The sequence below is a fragment of the Malania oleifera genome, chromosome 3 (genome assembly GCF_029873635.1).
Source record: "Malania oleifera isolate guangnan ecotype guangnan chromosome 3, ASM2987363v1, whole genome shotgun sequence".
In the NCBI taxonomy this organism is placed as follows: Eukaryota; Viridiplantae; Streptophyta; class Magnoliopsida; order Santalales; family Ximeniaceae; genus Malania; species Malania oleifera.
The window spans coordinates 87,032,400-87,056,134 of NC_080419.1; the positions used below are offsets into that span (position 1 = coordinate 87,032,400).

Genomic DNA, 23,735 nt, shown 5'->3' on the forward strand with positions numbered 1-23,735 from the left:
GGATACTATTTTGTTTATATTAGATGTTTTTGGACATTTTGGGGTGGATGCATGTTTATTTTGGGACTTGTTGATGCCAAGGTTGGGTTAGCTCTCTGGTAGTTATGGTTGTAGAAAAATACTTTGGTTCCGTTGTTTATTAATTACATTATGGATAGTAATATTTTGGATCCCACTAGGTCCTTGATAATTTTACAAATGAGTTTTAAAGGCATGTGTTTGTGAATGATGTGGATATGATATGTGATTTTATGTATTTTATGTATGTGTTTTTGGGGTGTTACACATAACTTCTCAATAGTCCCTTACTTAGGCATTAGAGTGATCTCCTAGATTATATCCTAGGTCCTCCAAGTCATCCTCCCTTTCTCTTTTTCAAGTGGTTGTGATCAAGGAGCGTTTTTGAAAATCGTTCGATTTTCATGCAGCAACAAAAAGCTACTGTTTTGATAATCTGGAGAGAAATTGCATTCTTTTATCAAGTGAATGCATGAGAGAGAGAGTTAGAGAGAGAGAGAGAGAGAGAGAGAGAGAGAGAGGCTATTTTTGGACCAACATGCATAACCTAGGATGGAAGGTAATAACACACAAATAATCATGTGTTGCCTTCTGGAATCCCAACTTACTCGACTAATAATATCATCAACCAAAAGAATGTGGTTGTTGTAATCATGAAAATGAACCTGACACAAATGAACCAATGTGTGATTTATAGTAGGATCGCAAGCTCTTCCATGAAAATTGGTGGCAATGATTAGGCATGCCAAACTCTATTCAAGAATTTTGAGAATTTTTAAACATATAAAAATATAGATTGAATATCTACAAAAGGGATGAAATTACAACTGTTCAGATTGTTATTTCTACATGGTTTCCCACTTGATGAAGAAAATGGTCATGAGGATTGAGCAAATTTTGGTTTTTGGAAAAAAAAGAAGAAGAAGAAGGAAACTATATGCCAATTTATTATTTTATCCTTAGTAATTTATTTAAAATATCATATTTGTAGGCTGTAAAATGAAAAAATAAAGGATTTTTTTTGTAAAAAAAATTAGAAAACCAGACCACATGAAATAATTCCCTTTCTATTCATAGAGATACACTTATAATACTTAGTTTTTAATTTTTAATGATAATTGAATATACACATTTTATGTGAAGAGTGCTCTTTTTAATCTTATATTTCTTCTACATTTGTCCACTGTGATAATTGATCTTAATCAACAGATCTTTATCTTTGATAATGAAATGTAAACACATTAAATAGTTTTCACCTAGAAAAAAGGATAAGCAACGATAGTGCTTTGCTTTTTGTTCCAAAAGCATGTTACGAACTATCAGTCAACCAAATGGAAAATTGTCAATTGATTGTTGTCAATAAAGCTGCAATGTCAAGGAATAGGTGCCTTTAAATCTCGGCAATTCTGTTTTGTTGCAAGGCTCCGCCGCATCACCATACGGCGCTGACTATGATTTCCGCGAGACGCCTGCGACAATCCCCGCCTTCCATCTACATCATCTCCGCCGTCTCCCGGCTCCACACTCGCGCAATCTCCACCGCGCCGGATGGACCACCCTCTAATTCCGGCAACAATCATCATAATTCGGGATCTTTTCTGAGATGGGTCTCGGGGATTGTTGTTGGTTCTGGCTTAGGGTTCGTGTACTGGTCTTCCACTTCCTCTTCTTCAATTTTCGGTTCTTCCAGACAGCCGCTCTTCTCTTTTGGCGATTGGCGGACGGCTACTGCAGATCCTTCGGTGGACCATCAGCCGTCAAATTCTGCCTTAGTCTCACCAAATACGCCCAAGTTTCTTTTTGGAGGTGCTTCATTTGTACATTCTGCTAATTTGTTCGTCCATGATTAGTCACTTTGCTTTTATTATTATTATTATTATTATTATTACTTGATGGTTTGGTACTTTTATTACTACCACCACTTGATGTATATAATAGGGTCTGTGGAACTAATATGTATACACATTTGTGTTTTGCATTCTATTTAAAGTGCAGCCAAGCCCAAGTAGCTCTGATAGATGTTTGGTCGTCGTCGTCAAATGCTAAAAAAGGGGGAAATGATTTAGGGCCGAGGCTGTTCGTAGGGGCAAATGGCTTCTTTTTTTTTCACTAATTTTATTTGATGGCTGCTGATCCAATACGCTTACCCCAAGTGGGAATTTTTCATTAGAGATATTTCATGGTCTTGAATGCCTACTTATAGGCGCGTCATGATGATTTTTGTGTTATATGTTTTATTGTCTAATACATGCTTGTGTATATTGGAGAGGGGTTAGATTCCCGTTCACTGATTTAAGTGTTGAAACACTTGTTGAATTTCAATTGAATGAAGTGTGTAATGATTAGATTCTCGTTCATTGATTTGATTGTTGGGACAGTTGTTGAATTAGAAATGAACGAGGCATGTAACATGACCAGATAAAGCAGAGTGAAGCATGTCAAGCTAAAACAAAGTGAAATGCAAAGTGGGTGGAGTAGGGAATTTGTGCCATTAGAGTCTAAAATAGTAATACCCTTGTTTATATGGCTTAGATCTGCAGTATGTAAAAAATCACTTGATTTCTTCTTGTGGACCAAAGTATATTAAGTAAGATTTCTATAAAAATAAAAATAGTAAGTGTTGTAAAGGATGGAGGAGAGAGAGAAGGAAAGAAGAAGGAAAGAAGAAGAAAAGAAGAGAAAAAAGAGTCGGCAATTTTCCTAGATTGTATAGCTCGCGGTTTGCCCTTTTGTATATTAATAATAAAAAAATGACTCAAGGACAAAATACCCGCACTCCTAAAACCTAATTACTAAAATAATTTATTCTTTTAGAGGTGTATAAATATCACCTAACCCTAACTTCCTACAAACATTAGACAAGGTAGGCTTAAATAATTTTTTTGTGAAAACATTGTCTAACTGATTCGTAGGTTTCACCAAAGGGATTCCATATGACCTTCAATATAACATTCCTCACAAAATGACAATCAACTTCAATATATCTTATTCTTTTATGAAATGCTGGATTGCAAGCAATATAAATTCGAAGTTGATTATCGTAAAACATGGTTTCATTACGAAGAATCCCTTCAATGTACATCCAACATCCCTAGACGACTTCACGTTAGGATAAAGAGTATGTTTAGCTCCCAACTAACTCGTCTCAATTACCAAGTCCAAGTTATATTTTTGCTAAAATAAATTCAACCCTTTCTTACACTATATAGTCACAATACCGAGAAAGTAACGCTGAATGTACAAGTCATTAATTTGAAAATTTTCTTGTCCCACTTTGGTCGTTGATAGTGATGATGATATCATTAGCATAAACTACTAGAAATACTACATGTCCCCCTTTTGTAGACAAAGAACAAATGATCAGAGTAGCAATGGATAAAGCCAAATGCAAAGATCACCACACTATATTTGTTAAAACAAGCTCGAGAAGACTGCTTAAGACCATAAATGGCCTCATGCAACTTATATGCTTTATCATCCTCCTCCTAGGCAACATGCCCAAAAAGTTGCTCCACGTATATCTAGAAGGCATTCTTCAAATCCTATTGGTATAAGAGCCTATTAGAATTAACTGCCAAGATCAATGCATGAACAAAATTTAGTTGAGCAATAGAGAGAGTGTCTCAAAATAATCAATACTATGTTGGGATTTACCCTGTAACAACTAATTGAACCATGAGTCATTTGATAAAGAAGGTGTTTGATGATATAAACCAAAGTTACCTAACCAACTTCTCAGCAAGAGGAAGATCCACCAAGTCCCATGTTCCGCAAGTGGTGGCATCCATTTCTACCCTCCCATTGCATGCTTCCACGTTCCACCTCAGAATAGCAAGTGTTTCAACATGTGAGGAAGGGATAGAAATAGTGGGAATAGACAAGGAGGAAGAATTCATAGGACTAGGAAGGTGAATAATTAAAAATAACGAGCAATAGGATAAGCGACTAAGGACTGTCATGTTTGTGTTTGAGTATTTTTCTGGTTAGCGAAGGACAAATCCAAGTCATATTGTCATGAAACGGTGATGGAGGTAGTTGCGTGGTGGTAGAGGAGCAGAAAATTTCTCGAGAGGGATAAGGGAAGGAACATGAGGATCAACATAAGAGGGGTACCATGAATCATTGATAGGCGTAAAATAGATCCATACAAGGAGGACTTGAAACTAGAGAAATAAGGTGTCCCCTCAAAAGATGACATAGAGGAATATTTCCTGCAAATGTGAGGACTGTAACATCTATTTACTTTTTAATGTTCTTGAGTATTCAACAAAGACACTTTTAAAAGCTCGAGGAGAAAACTTGTCCTACTCAATCCATGGAGCATAAACAAAACATGTACACCCAAAGACACGAGGCACAATAAAGAACATGGATCTTTTTGGTTGCATAATGGAGAAGGGAATTTGTTCCCCTTAGAACGAGGGCATCATGTTGAGTACAAAACATGAGGTAAGAAGAGCATTAGTCCAAAACATTTTAGGAGCATGCATACGAAGGAATAGAGACCTTGCTATGTCAAGCAAATGTCTATTTTCCTCTTTGAGCTATTCAATTGAAGGGGTATGTATGCATGGTGTTTGGAACAATCCCTTTAACCAATCAAAAAGACTGAAGCTCATTTTGAACAAATTCAAGTGCATTATCAATCAAAAAATTTGAATATCAATGTCCAACTAAGTATCTATTTTTGCTAGAATTAAGGGAATACATTCAAAAATTCAAATCTGTCTTTTAATGAATAGATTCAACCATTTAGGTTATACACGGAAAACATTTGACACAAAATATTGATGACCAGTTAAATTCCTAACTCTACATGAATTCAAGAGAAAATAATGATTTACTACATGAATCAATTCTAGACAGAAAAGATGTTCTAACATGCTTTTTTGACGAATATTACGCTCGAAATGAGAAAAACACTTGAAACATAGGGGAAGCTTATTGTTTTGTTGGGATGGAAGACCCAAATGAGCGTGTCATTGATCAAGAGAAACACCATGAATAGAAATTGAGAAAGCAATATGACAAGAAATGGAGAAAGCGGTCATGGTTTTGAATGGTGGTTGCTACCATTACGTAACAATTTTTTGGGTTTCTAATACCATTACACACTACGAAATTGGTGGGAAGAAAAATCATGGCCATAGCAGCCTTATGGACCGCAACTGTCACATAAAGGCCGCTACGGCCATTACGTACCCGCTGCAAGACTATTACGCCAAAAAAATTATTTTATTTTATTTTTTTTCTTCTCACTTTTTGTTTTCCCCCCTCTTTCATAAATCATTCTCAATATACTATGTGGTGATAGGGGGAAAAGATTATAATAAGGATGATAATGATACAAAATTCACTATTGTTTTTTAAAATACTCACAAGAGATGCATTAATTAACAATTTGAAAATACTAACTTGTTAGGAAAATATTTTATTTTGATAATATTAGCAATTTGATATTCATGTTCTATATTTTTCAACTTCAACCTTCTTTCTTTTCTAGTTATTGTATTTTTGTATTATTCATTTGCCTTATGTGTCTAATAGACTATGGAGTGTATGATGTATTTTTTTTATTAATTAAGTTAGTAGACATAAGAATTTAGCATAAGAACAATTAGATGTATAAATAAGCACACATACGTAATTTTTCTGTCAATGGTGGTTTGAAACAAATGTAAACTTCTTACCCTTACCAAACAACTTAGTTGAACTAAAAGATTCAAAATATCCTAAAACTCTTTCTAAGAAAAGGGTTAAAAGTTTAAACATGCAAATACACTAATATGTACAAGGTAGTGCATGCCCAATAAAAATTTAAGACTGTTACACCTACTTCCCGTTATGTAACATCTACTAGTCTTGCTTCCTGTTATACCCATTACCGTTATGTTATGCTATCTGCTACCGCAATTTAAAACCATGAAAGCAGTATGAAAAGTGTCCAAAACAACTCTTAAACCAACTGAAAAATCAGACTTGAGAACTAGTTAGGGAAGGATAAGAGAACAACAACAACAACAACAACAAAATCAAGCCTTAGTCCCACTAAGTGGGGTCGGCTATATGAATCCTTTTCCGCCAATTTATGCGATCATGGACCATTTCTTTTGATAGATTCAAAGATATTAAATCCTTACTCACTATCTCCTCTCAAGTTATTTTAGGTCTACCCCTACCCCTTCTACTGCCCCCTACAGTAACTAAGTCACTCTTCCTCACAGGTGCACTATAAGGCCTACGTTGCAAGTGTCCATACCATCTAAGTCGTCCCTCCCTTATCTTATCTTCTATAGGAGTTACACCTAACTTACCACGAATATGTTCATTCCTTAGTTTATCTTTCAATGTTATACCACTCATCCATCTAAGCATCCTCATCTCGGCAACTTTTACTTTTTGGATATTATGTTTCTTCGTCGCCCAACATTCTGATTCATATAGCATAGCTGGTCTTATAGCTGTTCTATAAAACTTCCCTTTCAATTTTAAGGGTATTCTACGATCACATAGAACACTTGAAGCACTTCTCCATTTTACCTAACCTGTTTTAACTCTATGCATTACATCATCTTCAATTTCTCCTTCAGCTTGCATAATAGATCCAAGGTATCGAAATCTACAAGTGCTATTTATTTCTTCATTATCAAGTTTAACTTTGTCTCCAATATTCCTCCTATCATTACTAAAATTACATTTCATATAATCTGTTTTATTTCTACTTATCTTAAAGCCTCTAGATTCCAAAGCTTCTCTCCATAGTTCTAACTCAGCCTCTACTCCATCCCTAGTTTCGTCAATTAATACAATATCATTTGCAAACAACATACACCATGGAACCTCCTTTTGAATACTCTTAGTCAATTGGTCCATCACTAAAGCAAAAAGATAAGTACTCAAAGTAGATCCTTGATGTACACCTATGGTAATTGGAAATTCTCTAGTTTCTCCATCTATAGTCTTTACACTAGTCATTATTCCATCGTACATATCCTTAATGACATCGGTATACCTACAACATACACCCTTTTTTTTTAAAACCCACCATAGAACTTCCCTAGGTATCCTATCATATGCTTTCTCAAGGTCAATAAATATCATATGCAAGTCCCTCTTCTTTTCCCTAAACTTTTCCATTAATCTTCTTAAAAGATAAATAGCTTCTGTGGTAGATCTCCTAGGCATAAAACCAAATTGATTTTCTGAGATCTTCGTTTCTAACCTTAATCTTTGTTCAACTACTCTTTCCCATAGTTTCATCGTATGACTCATAAGTTTAATTCCACTATAGTTATTACAATTTTGAATATCTCCTTTATTTTTGTATATAGGTATTAAAGTGCTTTTTCTCCATTCATCTGGCATTTTCTTAGTTTTTACAATTGTATTAAATAAATTAGTTAACCATATAATTCCGTTATCACCCAAGCATTTCCAAACTTCAATTGGGATGTTATCTGGTCCCATAGCTTTCCCATTTTTCATCTTTTTTAGTGCAAACTCAACTTCGTTAACTCTAATTTTGTGAATAAATCTTATATTTTTAGTCTTTTCCTCATTTGACAATTCTAAATTTAAGTCTTCTATTTGGTTTTCATTAAACAACTTACTAAAGTAGCTTCCCCATCTTTCTTTAATATCTTTGTCCTTAACCAAGACAATATCATCTTCACTTTTTATACATTTTACATCTCCTAAGTCCTTGTTCTTCCTTTCTCTAGTTTTAGCAAGTTTAAATATATCTCTTTCCACTTCTTTTGTACCTAATCTATCATACAAATTATTAAATGATCTATGTTTAACTTCACTAACGGCCCTTTTTGCATCTTTTCTTGCCTCCTTATATTTTTCAAAGTTATCTCTGTTTCTACATTTTTGCCACGTTTTATACCAAAGTCTTTTTGTCTTTATGATTTTTTGTACATCTTTATCCCACCACCAACTTTCTTTGCTATTTGAGAATTCAGGGGAAGGATAAGAGAAAAAAACAAAAAAAAAAAAAGTGTCTAATAACAACTCAAATAAATCAGATTTAGAGTTGATTAATGCTCTGATACTATGTTGTAAAGTTATGGATGGAGGAGAGAAAAAAAAAAAGAGAAAAAAGGCAGCTGTTTTCCCAGAGCATACGTACAGCTCCAAGTTTGCCCTCTCATATATTAACAATAATGAAAAAATTAAGGACAAAAATACCCTCATTTCCCACAACCTAGTTACTAAAAGAACATATTCTCTTCCAACATTAAGCAAGATTGTATTGCAAATATTATAGTAAGTAAGATTGTGATGTAAATGTTTTAGATATTATATAAAGTAATATTGTTTTGTAGATAATTATATTAAGATTTAGTTATCTATTTTTATTTAAAAATGACAAGTGATAAAATATTTAAACTGAAACTCAATGCAATTTGTTGTTCCACACCTGTGTTGTTGCCATTATGAAAATTTTGTAGAATTAACTCAGTGTTTTATATAGATATATCTGATTGATACCTGATGATTTTCTTCAAAGATTTCTCATCTTGTATAAATTATTTTATCTATTTGTTATTGTTCAGTTCATGTATTTAGCAGTATTTGGTATTAAATTATACCAACTATACTATAGCAACTGTCTTACTTTTTTTATTTGTTACTGCAGATGCATATAGGAGAAAGGTCTTCTTTAAATATGAGAGGCGCATTAGGATGCGAAGTCCACCTGAAAAGGTATCATAGCATGATCACACACTTATGATCCATTGATTTTATAATTTTGTGGAGATTTTGAGGCCTTAATTTACCTGATTGACAATGATGCTGTCCAATTAAACTAGTAATATTCTATGATTTTGGAAGTTATTTAAATAAACCAACAAGACTTCAAACTGTCACTTTATGTGGCTGTTACTTATTCTTGAAATTTGTTGGATCAAATGCTTAATGTTTCTTTTTGGTCTGAATGCTCATATGAACACTTGTACTTTTTATAATTATCAATTCTTTTTAGATTGTTTCAGTCTTTCTTATTACCATGCAGTACGGCTGTTGATGACCTTCCTTCTCGCATATGGTCTTAACCTTTAATTGTTTCGAGTCCAAATGGTCTACATTCATTGATATCAGGCTCAAAGTTGTAATATTGACCAAAAGCACTGCTGAGTGATTATGTTCAGTTAATCCATTCTGTTAAAATTTACAAGCATGGGTGGTGTTTGGTTTCTATGAATGAAATTTTATTACAGAGAGAAGAAAATTATTTGTAGTATGTACAACCTTGTTTTGGTACACCACTCCTCCCTGAGGGGCTAAGTTTCTAACCACCTTCTTTATGGAGCCAGGAGGTGAGGACCATAGGGCTATGAGCATGTCCTCGTGTTAGTATATAAAACTGTGAGTATCCTTAATTTTATGATTCCTCTCATCAGGACAATCTGTGATTGGCAATGGCTATTCTATTTTTACCAGCACACCAGTTTGCACAAAAACCAGCAACCTGGTTTGTCTCCCTAAAGAAGTTTTGACCCAATATTCATATTATAATTATCAGAAAACACTTACACCTTAGCGAACCTTGAACCAGATCAAATGTTCTGAAGCGTGGTATGTTTTTTGTTTCCAGAACCCCAAATCTGGCAATCCAAAGTTTCAATCCAATATTTTCCACATGACATATTTATTACTACTTACTAGTAAAAGCGGAGAATTATTACATTGTAATTTGATTTCAGTCATTAATTTATTTCACAAAAGAAAATCTCATCTAGTTTTAGGAACACCTTAACATCCTTGCCAAAGTACACAAGTGCAATTACACATTTTTCACTGACACACACACACACACACACAGAGAGAGAGACAGATATATATATATATATCTGTATAATTGTACCCCTAATATAATGTTTTTTAGAGCATGTTCCATGCTACAATTCCTTGCCCGTTCCATGAACAGGAAGATCCCATGTTATATGCAAAAGTCATATAAAACAAATCATCAAGCTCTCCACAATCTTTGCATCATGTTTAAATATCAAGGAATTCTAAATAAGTTCCATACGTTTTGTATGAGTAGCAATAGGATGCTCGTTATCCACTGCTTCAAAGCCACATCAATTCCAATCTGTATAGCTTCGAGATGGCAAGATCACAAGATCACGATATAGCTTGCGCCTTGTACACATCTGTTGATAGATAAAGCATGATCATTTCTTAACAACAAATAATCTGCCGGCCATGCTGTTGCTTTTGTTGTGTTACCTTTATCATTGTTCTTGTTATTGCCATCATCATTGTTATAATCAACTCCTTAGTATCTGGAAAATATGAATTCCAAAATCCGTTGCCATACGCTATGAAAAGTGTTTATGTTTGCAGATAGGGGGATATAATTTTTCTTGATGGATGATGATGACTCTTTTCAAGCTTTCTAAAGATATGTATGGCCTACTTCAGGGCTTGGTATTTGATTGTATTTTTCCATGGGTTTTATTTTCTGGTAATTTAGAATGATGTGACCCTAGGGCCTTGCTGTTGTCACATGAATTATTGGCCTCCTTAAATTTAAACTGTACATTGTGTAGTCCAGCAGAGTTTGATTCACTTTGGATTGACTATTCTATCAATATTCACCTTATTGACGTTATCTTACTCCATGTTTTCCTTGAAGGTTTTTGAATACTTTGCATCTACTCAAAACTCGGATGGAGAACTGTTTATGACACCTGCAGATCTGATGCGAGCAGTTGTTCCTGTTTTTCCTCCATCTGAATCCAACCTTGTAAGATATGGTTATCTGAGAGGGGAAAGGAGTCCTGGAGAGTTGCGATGTGCTCCTTCTGAATTCTTTATGCTTTTTGACATGAACAGTGATGGACTCATTTCTTTCAAGGAGTGAGTTTTATGTTGTTATATAAATTCTGAATTTTATTTATTTATTTTTTTAACCTTGTTTTCCAGGGATTCTCTGTTTTAAAATATTAAGCTTGTCTCAGCCAGGCAAATAACTTGTGCATGGTAATGTTTTGCCTCGTGCACAAATTAAATTCTTATTTTTTCTAACAGGTATATTTTTTTCATTACACTGCTCAGTATCCCAGAATCAAGCTTTTCAGTGGCATTTAAAATGTTTGACATTGACAATAGTGGGTAAGGTCTTACGCCTCATTCTCAGCAGTGTCCATGTACTTCGTTTCTATCTCAGTGTCCTGTCTTTTTCTTTCTTTTACGCCATCTCCTTATTTTTTTCTTTTTTTTTTTGCATGCTCATACTCAACTTTTTTTGTCATTTAAAAGAGAGATAGATAGGGATGAATTCAAGAAAGTGATGGCTCTGATGCGTGCTCATAATAGACAAGGGACTGTTCATAGTGACGGACGGCGAGTTGGGCTTAAAGTTACTGGTTCAGTAGAGAATGGAGGCCTGGTGGAGTATTTCTTTGGCAAAGATGGCAGGGAGTGCCTGCAACATGAAAAATTTGTCCAATTTTTGGGAGGTTTGCATGATGAGGTATGCCTCTTGTTTTTTGCATTCCACTCTGTAGAGATTTGCACAAGCAGATGCACAAAAGTAGGAAGAAGTGAAAGCCAAATCTTCAGAACTTTTGAAATGAAAATGTGGATTTTTGGCATCTGTTGTGTCTCTACTTTCCTAGCATTAATTGGTAGTGATGGTGTTGATGATTATGGTTGTAATAAGACCAATATAAGATCGTTCATTGGATTTGATTGACAGTAGGGACTTAAAACCACAGAAGGTTAGTGTGGTTTTAGAAAAAAAGAAAATTGGTATGGAAACAGGAGATGATGGACGTAACATGTATGACTTGTTAATGTATGATTTTTTATTTTTTATTTTTTAATAGAAGAACCTAAAACAGGATGACAGGAAAGAGTCATTTAACTAAAACTACATGAACAATAACAACAATAATAATAAACAATAAACAAAAGTATCAGGCCAAAAAAACTATCTAATCATGTTAGAAGCCTGTGAAACACATTCCCTTTAAAGGACAAGAGGAATAAGCCCTGAAGATGCGGGAAAACTAAGGGTCCGCTTAGTTATGAAAAACTTTTTTGTTTTTCATTTTTTCAGTTTTGCAATAATTATGAAAATTTTAGCTTATTTTTTTGTTTTTCAAGAGCCAAATTTAAAAGGTGGAAAATAAAGAGTTTGTAACTTCATATAAATATGCCACATAAATTTTCATTTTTTATTCTAGATTTCAAAATAATTACAAAAAGACAAAATGTTTTTCAATTTTCCAAAATTTATCTAATGTAATATTAAGGCTCATGAATTTTGGGGTATGAATTTGGATTTATGTGATTTAAAAGATAATCTAGACACATTTAAGTTTAAGATCCAAATTTCATGCTCTTATATGCAAAGAGTTAGGAATCTAGAAAATAAAAAAAGAAAAAATGTTTTCCAAGTTTTCTATATGAATTTGGAAAATTGGGAAACAAGGAGGCATTTTTGTAATTATTTGAAAAATTAGAAATGGAAAATAGAACTATGTTCACAAGCAAATAGTGCCAAAACTGTTTATTGTTCATTTGTTTCATACAAATGTTGTAAAAATGAAAAATTAGCTATTTTTTTGTAATTTTTTAGGAAACTAAAATGGAAAATGAAACTATTTTCCACCACTAAATGGACCCTAAATTTTTCTCAAAGCATCTGTGCAGAAAGAAACTGACCTTCAACACAATGCTCCAAAATAACCAAACTTATTCCACGAGTCCAAGCAGCAGAGCAATACCAAAAAAAAAAGAAAAAAGAAAAAGAAAAAGAAAAAACAAGTTGAGAATCCAATCTGTCACTCTCAAAACACATCATTCAACCATTAGCAGATAGAGCCATGTGAAAACTCTTAGTCTGAAATAGATTGTTGATGTTAACCCTGTTAAGAACTACTAATTGCTAACAAAACAGAAGCCTTGACCTTGGTTCGAACCTTTGCTCTCCAAATGTGGTTTATAATTTATATTTTAAATAGTCCACTGTAATGTTCACAATGAATCTTTAAAAAAAAAAATAATAATCCAGCTTTTTAATGCAATAGTCAATGTAATGCACCTTTGAAAAATAGAAAGATACAACACTCAACACTCAATGCTGCCATGCCATTCTGTAAACTGGGGACACATGACGTGTGCAGCCTTAGTTCCACATTTGGAGAGGCTGTGTCAAATAAAGATACAACACTCAACACTCAAGGCTCCCATTTCATTCTGGAAACTGGGGACACATGATGCATGTTGCCTTAGTTCCACATTTGGAGAAGCTGCATCAGTGACTTGAACATGTGACTGTAGGGTTTGAGTCTAACACCCTGACTGATGGGTCAATTTTCACCCAATGGTTCATTTTTGTTTTTTTTAAAAATTAAAATATAAGGATTTCTTTTATTTTTTGTAAAATTAATCCAATTGTAATTTGAAATGTATTGTGGTCCTTGTACCATTGACTTTTATTTGATATTTTGTAATTATTCAGTTCATGCCGTTCCATAGTATGGTGTTACTTACTTGAATATCTGTTACATGTAGATGTTGATGTTGGAGTTTGCTCATTATGACTACAAAAATCAAGGAACTTTATCAGCCAAGGATTTTGCTCTGTCAATGGTTGCTTCTGCCGATTTGATTCATCTAGACAAATTGCTTGATCGGGTTGATGAATTAGATAATCAACCACATCTTAGTGATATTCGCATTGACTTAAATGAATTTAAGAAGTTTTCAGAGCTACGTAAAAAATTGCATCCATTTTCTCTTGCCCTTTTCAGTTATGGGGAAGTGAACGGCCTGTTGACAAGGAAAGATTTTCAAAGAGCTGCATCACAGGTACAACATACATATGATCACTTATTATCCTAGTTGACAATTTATTTTTCTATTTGGCAAATCAAATTTAATATTTTATGTTGTTGGAAACATTTTGAAATTTTTGAAAATTTACTTATTTAAAAATTAGCTTTGTTTTAAATTTGATTATGATGGGGAGTTGGAAGTCTTTGCATGTGTAGTCTATTTAAAAATATCATAAAAGCTCATTTTAACTATTCACGCATCGATCTCCATCATGTTTAAACTCCTTTATTATTATTGCCGATGTTATTCTTGTTGCTGTTTTTTTTTTTTCGGTTATGAATAATTGATAATTCAATAGTCCGCAGCTGTTGTGAACCTTATGAAAGATTTGCAAATTACTCACAAATTTCAGTAATCATTATCAACTAAATCTATAGGTTGGTATTTTTGTTTTCAACTTTTACATGTATTGTCCACTTCTTGTGGAAAACTCTTGCACTAGAGAATTATATAATCATTACTAAATAATTGTTGGGGCATAATGATATTGTCTATCTTCTATACTTTTGTTTAGACGTTAATGGATTTTTATCTTTAAAAAATAAAAAATATATATTTATATTGTCCTTATTGTTCGAACATATATCATTCAATCACTCTTTAAGTTTTGTTACCAAAATCGTCACCAAAATTTGTCATTATTTTATTGGCCATTCAGCTTCTTATTGATATGTTCTCTTTAGTGTAGTTTGTTGTGTTCAATAGCCAGATATTCTTCATTTTTATCTCCTGATGGAGTGATCTATCCAAATCAGGTCTGTGGTATCTCTCTAACTGACAATGTGATTGAAGTCATTTTCCATGTTTTTGATGCAAATCGTGATGGACACTTAAGCTCAGATGAGTTTGTAAGAGTTATACAAAAAAGGGAAAGGGACGCAGCTCAACCCATGGAGGCAGGCATAATGAACTTGTTATCCTGCTGTTGGAATTGCACAAATAATAATTATTCCCTGGCACGGGTGCTATCCTGATCATGTTTTGGGCACACGGTGCCCAGTGAGTGTGCAAAGATGCAAATGACATCTGTGCAAAAATGCTACCGACATTTCCGAGAATGAGATCCTGCTGTCTTGCTGTAAAATAGACTTAACTTCTCTTTCATGAAGCAGAGTGGCGGTGAAGGCTATGCATAGGCAATTCAACTATTTATGGATGCAGCTACAATGAACCAACCAGAAAGCTTAAGACTCTGCATATACAGCGACATAAGATTATTTCATACCCTCATGTGCAGATAATCCTTTGCCCCCTTGGATCTTTAGATCAATATATGTTGCATCATTTGGAGTTGTCATTTAGCCTGAACAGTTTATACATGATTGGGGTTGGGGGAAGTTCATATTTGTAAAAATTTCCTTTTACTACGGATCAACTTGTCAATTATTAAACATAAGTTCTTATCTCAAAGCACCTCTATAATGTGAGATTATTCTGTGCTCCAGTTTAATACGGAGATGATTTGGCAAAATACCAATGGTGGGGTGTCTAAAAGAAACTACTAAAGCTTCAAACATACTCTTTTATTTCTAACAATTATGAAGTTATAATGTTTGAGCTTTGATTTTGAGTGTTGATGCCTTTGTGGTTTGTTTATTAGCATGTTTCAGATTTTTCAAAGGGTTTTCCCTTCTTTTGGAGGACACATTTTTATTTCCATCATTGTTCAGAACATCCATTTCGTTTTTTCAGCTGTATATTAGACATGCATATCTCTACATAAATCTTGTTCCTCCCAAGGCTCTTACATATGAATTGGGAAGACTCAATGATACAGAGTCGCCCATGCTTAGGTAGTGCAATTTTGAAATAAACAGTGGTTAAGAGGGCGCGAATGGTAAAAAAGTCCTATGAAATGTTGAGAGAAGTCTCATGAAATGGTGACTGATTACAAAAACACACACACACACACACAATACCAAATAAAAAGTGAGTACATATTGTACTTATCACTTAAAATAGATACTTTTATAAAATAAAAAAAATAGTGTTTGACTTGTATTACAATAAACACTTGTAAAAAGAATTTTCTAAAATCATTTTTTGAGAACTATTTAAATGAATTTTGAGAAGTAATCAAAGGGTATGTTCGGTATCATTGTTGTTTTCTATTTTTGTTTTCTATTTCTTCACAAGGACGAAACAAATTATAAAAATGTGTTTGCTTGTGTTGTCAATTTTCTATTTTTATTGTTAGTTTTTTTTACTGTTAGCTAAAATGAAAATGAAAATCAGATTTTATGGGTTTCAGTTGTTTTGACAACTGGTTATAAAAAATTTTAATATCAAGAAATAGTTTTTTTTTGGATTAAATTATTCATTTTATACACTTTAATTGAAACCAAAATTAAATGATCATATAAATTTAAATAAAATTAAAATAAAAATACATATAAGTTTCAAAAAAATAATAATAAAGGTAAGTACAAAATATTTTTACTATTTTTTTATTATCATGTTCAACAAAATTTTTATTCTAAAATAAATTTTGAAAGTAGAACAATTATGTAAAATAATTATAATAAATTTTACTTTTATTATAATAATTTTTTCAATGTGTATGAATTGTAATTTTATTATTTTAATCATATTTTTATAATACTATTTGATTTAAAGATGACAATAATAATTTTTTTTAATTAAGTTTTAAATTTGTATTAGTTTTATAAATGTTAACTAATAGGTTGCTGGATTCTTGTTTTTAGTTTCTGTTTCTTATTTTTTATTTTTTTTATTTTTTGGTTTTCTTTTCTCTAAAATAACTTTTGTGACCACTTATAAGTGACATTGTTCATAGGAAGGGTCAATTTTATAAATATAATAAAATTTAGTGGTTATTCTATAATTTTAAAAAAATACATTAGAAGATAACCATATACTATTTTATTATGTATTATAATATATTAGTTGTTAATAAAACATAATTCAATTCTGGAATGAAGAAGAACCGTCTATTAATTTAAATTAATATTAAAAATTAATAATTTTAATTTAATTAATAGTATTGTTTTAACATAAATTAATATGATAATTATATGTTATAAATATAAATTAGAATAAGATTATTGGTAATCAAAAAAATATTATTATAACCTCCCCTGAGATTTGACAAAAAGACAATGACCTTCTCTAAGATTTCAAAAATTTCAGCAATCTTTTCTGAGATTTTAAAAATTTTAGAGACCTCTTCTAAGGTTTGTTAAAAAAATGCAAACCTTGTTTAATTTTATTCAAAAAGATAAAATTTTTGGGGGTGACGTTTTTGTCTTTTTAGCAAACCTCAAGAATTGTCTGTGGCAATTTTGAAATCTCAAGGGAGGTTTGTAGTATTTTTGAAACCTTAGGAGGTGAATATCTTTTGCCCAAATATTTAAATTATTAATTAAAAAGTAACCATATATTATTTTATTATGCGTTATAACCTATTAATTATTAATGAAATATAATTAAATTCTAGAATGAATAAAAAATCATCTATAAATTTAAATTAATACTAAATAGACTAAAATTTTTAATTTAGCTATTGATATTATTTTTAGCATAAATTAATGTGATAATCATATGTTATAAATATACATTAGTAACAATATAATTGTTAATGATATTATATTAATTTAGTTAATAGAAAATATTTAACTTTTTAATTGAAATATTAATATAATTATAATTTAAATGTCTAATTACAAAGATATCAATATTTTTAATCAAAATATATTTAAAAATAAATGCACATATTATTTTACTATATATTATGACATATTAGCTTTTATAATTCAATTCTAGATTGAATAATAATAATTTATTAGTTTAAATTAAAATTTTGAATTTAATTAGTAATATTATTTTTATCATAATTTAATATGATAGTAGTATGTTATAAGTATACATTAAAAATAAGATTATTGTTAATTAAAAATTATAATATTATATAATAAAAATATTTAAAATATAATTAAAAATAATTAAAATATTAATAGGTTAAAATTATATTTTTTACCTATTTTAATTATAATTATAAATTAATATAATATTTCTTAACCTATGTAAACAGCTTCAAATTACGTCCCTTGGTCATGCAATTAGATGCGCTGAAAGTGTAATATCCAAATTGCTGGCACATCTCAATTGTCCAAGTCCAAGCCAACGAACACTAATGCACGTTCTCGTGATAGAGTCACGCCTGCTACTGCATGTTCTCGTGATGCTTCTTTTTACCGAAGTAACCTCTACTTCATCGAGTTTTTTACGAAAATATTAAGAAAAAAAAATTAAAAAACACAAATATGAAGAAAATTAAAAAAATTTACATATTATAATTGTCTTTTAAATATTGAATGATAATTTTATAATTTTATAAAAAATATTTTTTAAAAAAATAAACAGAGGTCAAATTGAAATTTGATTACAACTTGAATGCGTTCGTGAAACGGGTCGGTGCTGGTGATGATCAAGGTGGGTGTTTTGGAAGGACTGAGAATGAGATTACATTTGGTCTCAGTTGGATGCACTAGCATACAGGTAGCATACACCAGCATCTCAAACCGTACGAATTGTGCTACAAAAACTATAAATATGATTACTATCTTCACGGTGCCGGTACTTTCCAGATCATCACTTGTCCAATGCTTATCATCGCCGATCACTTCCCCTACAAATTCTCGACCGCCGCTTACGGATTTTGAATAAATAGGAAAATTTTATTTTATAAAATTATAAAATTTGACCTGTGTTTATTTATTTATTTTAAATAAATTTAAAACTACCAATAAAAAAATTAAAAGAAAACTTTTTTATACAAAATTTTAAATAAAAAAATAACTAATTTTATATTAAAAAATAATTAAATTAATTAATTATTCTAATTTAATTCATATTTTTGCATGCATGCCAAAAAAAAAAAATTACGCACATTTACTTTAAATCAAACCTATATAGATATATATATATATATATATATATATATATATCGTAAGGGAAATATTAAAATAAAAGAAAAGGTTGCATGCATGCAAAAATATGAATTAAATTCTAAAAAATAATTAATTTAATTATTATTATTATTTTAAATATAAAATTAGTTATTTTTTATTTTAAAATTTGTAAGAAATAAATTTGCAAAAATACTTTTGCATGCTTGCAAAAAAAAAAAAAAGCTTATGCACATTTACTTCAAATCAAGTCTATATATATATATATATATATAGCAGGGAAATATAATAAAAAAAAAAAGTTGCATGCATGCAAAAATATGAATTAAATTCTAATAATTAATTAATTAATTATCATTTTAAATATAAAATTAGTTATTTTTTTATTTAAAAATATTAATAAATAAATTTTCTTTTAATTTTTTATAAGTAGCTTTAAATTTATTTAATAAATAAATAAACATAGGTCAAATTTTATAATTATAAATATTAGAATTTATAAATTAAAATTTTCCTATTTATTCAAAATCCATAAGCGGCGATCAATGATTCTTACAAAAAGTGATTGGCGATAATTTGCATTAGATGAGTGATGATCTGGAAAGTACCGGTGTCGTGAAGATAGTAATCATATTTATATTTGGGGCGCTAGTGCATGCTGCTTGTACGCTAGTGCATCTGACCGGAATCAAATGTAATCTCATTCTCGATCCTCCAAAACTCTCTTCTCGCTCGTCATCAGTAGCAGCCCGTTTCACGAACACATGCAAACTGTAATCAAATTTTAATTTGATCTCCCTTTATTTTTTAAAAAATAATTTTATAAAATTATAAAATTATCATTCAATATTTGAAAGACAATTTATATATTGGCGGAGTTTGATTAAAAAATAATTAATTTTGTATAAAAAATAATAACATAAGTAATTATTATTTCAAATTTTAATTCATATTTTTAAAATATTTAAAATATATGTTAAATGTTTTTTTATTCAATTAGCATTAAGATAGTCATTTTTTGTCTTATATGTTGAATTAAATTAATTTACTTTTTTTAATTCATTTAAAAAATAAATAAAAAGTAGAAAATATTTTTTATATTAAATGACACTTAATTTACAAATTTCGATTTAAATTTTAAAATTTGGAAAATAATATATATTTTATAATTATTTAAATTTAAAATAATATATATATTATTATTTAATTATATTTGGGGGAGGGGGTCTTAAAGAGGGGAGGGGAGGCGTGGCGTGGGGGCAGGCAGGGTCAGCTTTTTGGGGGGAGGGGGGGGGGGGGGGGGGGTTTGCGCGTGAAACGTTTTTGATTTTGTTTTTTTTAATTTTAAAATTCAAATTGACTTTTAGAAAGTTGATTGGATATATTTATGTAAATTTTTCTCATTTTTTTCATATTTATAATTTTTTATTTTTTTTCTTAATATTTCCGTAAAAAACTCCTACTTCATCTCCCACTTGCATTTATGGTCCTCCGCAACATTCCAAACATCTTATAAAGCTCAAGCTCCTTCCGAACATATGGGCGACAACTTATGAAAAGTTTCACATCATTTCACAATCAGTTCAATTTTTAATATGGAACCAAAAAAATACTAATCTCTAAAAAAAATAATAATAACCTCTACTGAAAAGTTCTAGAAAGTTTCAATATGATTTGTTAAAAAGACATAAATTTGTCCTTATATTTTATAAAAAAAGAAAAAAAAATTAAGGAAGGTCTGTGTCTTTTTAACAAATTTCCAGGGAGGTTTTTGATACTTTTGAAACCTCAAGAGAAGCCTGTGACATTTTTGAAACATCAACAGATGTCTTTGTCTTTTGGTCAAACCTTAGGAAAGGCAAGTGTGTTTTTCCCTTTAATATATCTTTAATTTTTTAAATAATAAATGATGGATTTGGAATACTCTTGTCAAACATATTTATTGTTTTCTATGAAAACAATTTGGGAGATTAATGGAGTTAGTAATGGTGGCCCTTGAATCATATCCTTCAATTTGTTCCTAGATCAAATCCGAAATCAATGATTACAATACCCTATCCTTCTTGACTGTTGACTATACAGTGGGATAGTGTCATCTAAGACTCTCATTGGGTTGTGAAGATAAGAGTTATCCTCAATACTGGTGGAATGTGAGTTATTTCCCTTTCCCTTACCATTCGAATTTAGATTCCTTAATGATTACTTTAGTTGGTTCATCAACTATCGAGTCGTGGTATTCGGTAATTGGGTTTGACACTTTAGTTTTTCCTTGGATAAGGATGTGTACAAATTGGGTTGGATTTTGTGTAGTCTTCTTGTTGTGATAATGGATCGAATACTGAAGATGCACAACAGAAATTAAACAACAAGTAAATAAAAATACACAACCAGAACAACAACACAAAGATTTACGTGATTCGGCAAAACCTACATCCACGGAAGCAATGACACACAAATTTTCACTAAGAAAATCACGATGTACACAATACACTTCTCAAATGATCATCCTCACTCTCATATATGCCCAGAATAACATATATAAAAGTTTCTCGGAAGTTTCCTCATGTTTGCCCAACCACCCAATGTTCAAAATTCAAAATTTTGAAAAACTATTTGCAGCCTAGGGGCCCTCTTGTAAGAACCCGAACCGTGATAATGGGATTTATATATGTAAGAGAGGGATATTTTGGTAAAAGAGCAGGTTCGTCGACGAAGCCTTTGTTCTTTTTGTCGACGAAATTTAGAGCCTCGTTGATGTGAAAAAGCCGAGGGGTTCAAGGAAATTTAAAAATCAGGGTTCGTTGACGAAATCGCTGCCTCGTCGACGAAATCCTCCGGGTCAAAGGCTTATAAAAAGATCTTTTGGGGTTTCTTCATTGCTAAGTTTTGGTTTCTCTCTCTCTTTAAAACTCTCCCTCCACTTTCTCTCTCTAGTTTTCTTTTCCGTTCGTTGCCGAATTTATAAATCCAACGATACTGCAGGGATTAGTGAAGGATTCTCTATGTTTCTACTAGATCAAAATCTCGTTTCAAAGGATTTCGGGTCTCAGGCCAAAAATCGAATTAAGACTTGGTTTTCATTTATGATTCAGTATATGTATAGTAGTATGGATTGTAAGTGTGTTTTGTACTGTGGTTTGTAGATTTCGGAGTCTTGGTTTGTAATTTTGAGGATCGTAGAGTTCGTAATTGGATTTCGGGTTAAGGTAAGGGGATTCTTTTTATATCAGTCCATTTTTTAAATCAGGATCAGTAAGCTTGTAGGATACGATCATACGTATGTTTTGACTACTTATTTAGGAAAATCTATCGAGTAAAACTACGAGATTTTCGGGTTACAGTTTTTCAAAAAAATTTGGGGATTTCGGGTATCATCTCTATTTTGTTTGGGAAACTGTTAATTGTGTTAAAACTATATTATTGAGGTGACCATAATCCATATTTGCATAAACTGTATACTTGAAATTATAAATGATGTGAATTGTCGTAAACCAAATAAGTGTGGTATGTATGGATGTATGTATTTGTTCCAGGTATTTGTAAAATGGCCATGTGGCGACTAATTACCGTACACTGAAATGTATATGAACGTGAGTTCCAAAATGATTCCAGGTTTTGTGAAATTGGCTAGGGGCGGCTAATTTTGGGGCCCCATCCGATGTAGAATTTCGATTATAGGGTAGGCTCAATCGTACTTACTACTTAGTTTGACTTAGCTATAATCGGTTGGCTATATGCTAGGTCCAATCTACGAGCCGCACAACCTGTCATGGGGGGGAAACATGTAGTAGTGTGTGATAGCGTGGCGACACTAATTCAGCAATCCAGTTTGTATCTTCTAGGCATATATGAGCATATTTACTATAGAATAGGCTATATTGAGCCAGCAATATATTATTCAAAAATTATGTATTTTCAGATATACAATTCAGTATAGTTTTAAAAAATGTTAGTTAAATGTATTTAAATGTTATCAATAATATGTTTACACAAAATCTCATGCTAACCACACACTGATAATAATATGATCTGTCTTACTAAGAGGTATCTCACCCTATCATTCAAATCATGTTTCAGGTCCTTCAAGGGATCGAATCTAGCGTATCATCGGGCTGGTGTTAGACAGTTGTTAGATATTGTTAGAGCTGGTGAGACATAGATAACAATTTTTATGCTTTTGGGGTTTGTAATATTATGATATGGATTTGGTATATAGTTGGGAACAGTTAGAAACTCTGGTAAATGTTTGATGTATTAGAAAATTTTCCATTGTGTATGTATATGATGATCAGAATGGAACACCCATTTTCCCTCGTTAGGGGTTATATACATTTATGGTATCAGAGAAATGTATATGTTAGGTTTTAATAGCACTCCGGACCCAAGCAGAGGGTCGGGGTGTTACACTCTTAGAAACTTAGTTGATTATATTTAGGGTATTACAAACTATCAAATGTATACATTCATTCATTTCCCTTTTTTATTTTGTTGTTCTCTTGCCCCTTCATATATTTCATATTTCCATTAGTGAGCTTGTCACATGGCTCTCTAGCCATCAAATTAGCATTTATATTAACATAATTAGAATCAAACATCAACACTTTGTACATTGTACTTGTGGTTTTAACACAATGATTTGAAAAGAGTACAATAGGAATCACAAGTGTTTAGCTAGAATTTCAAAGGCATGGTTCTTCAACAATATATTTCAAACTTAAATGAATGAATATAACAAATGTAAGATCAATGCCTAGAAAACATGTGATCTAAAGTCTGATTTCCATCCATCACCAATTTTTGAATGCATTTTATTGAACTCATTGCTTATTCGTAATGCCATATAAGTTCAAACCTTCTCTATATATCATTTATTATATATCATGAATTTTACCTAGTGGGTACTGCTAGATATATATAAGCTCTTAT

General features: G+C 31.5%; 1 protein-coding gene across 1 annotated transcript; it reads left to right on the plus strand.

Moving 5' to 3' along the window:
* The first annotated feature begins 1,205 nt into the window (after positions 1-1,205).
* LOC131151928 (calcium uptake protein, mitochondrial) lies at positions 1,206-15,352 on the plus strand. The gene is made up of 7 exons (XM_058103431.1): positions 1,206-1,824; positions 8,663-8,730; positions 10,670-10,893; positions 11,065-11,148; positions 11,296-11,509; positions 13,558-13,854; positions 14,637-15,352. Exons 1-7 carry the CDS (start codon positions 1,470-1,472, stop codon positions 14,853-14,855), a joined length of 1,461 nt encoding a protein of 486 aa, XP_057959414.1. The 5' UTR covers positions 1,206-1,469; the 3' UTR covers positions 14,856-15,352.
* Positions 15,353-23,735: the final 8,383 nt, after the last annotated feature.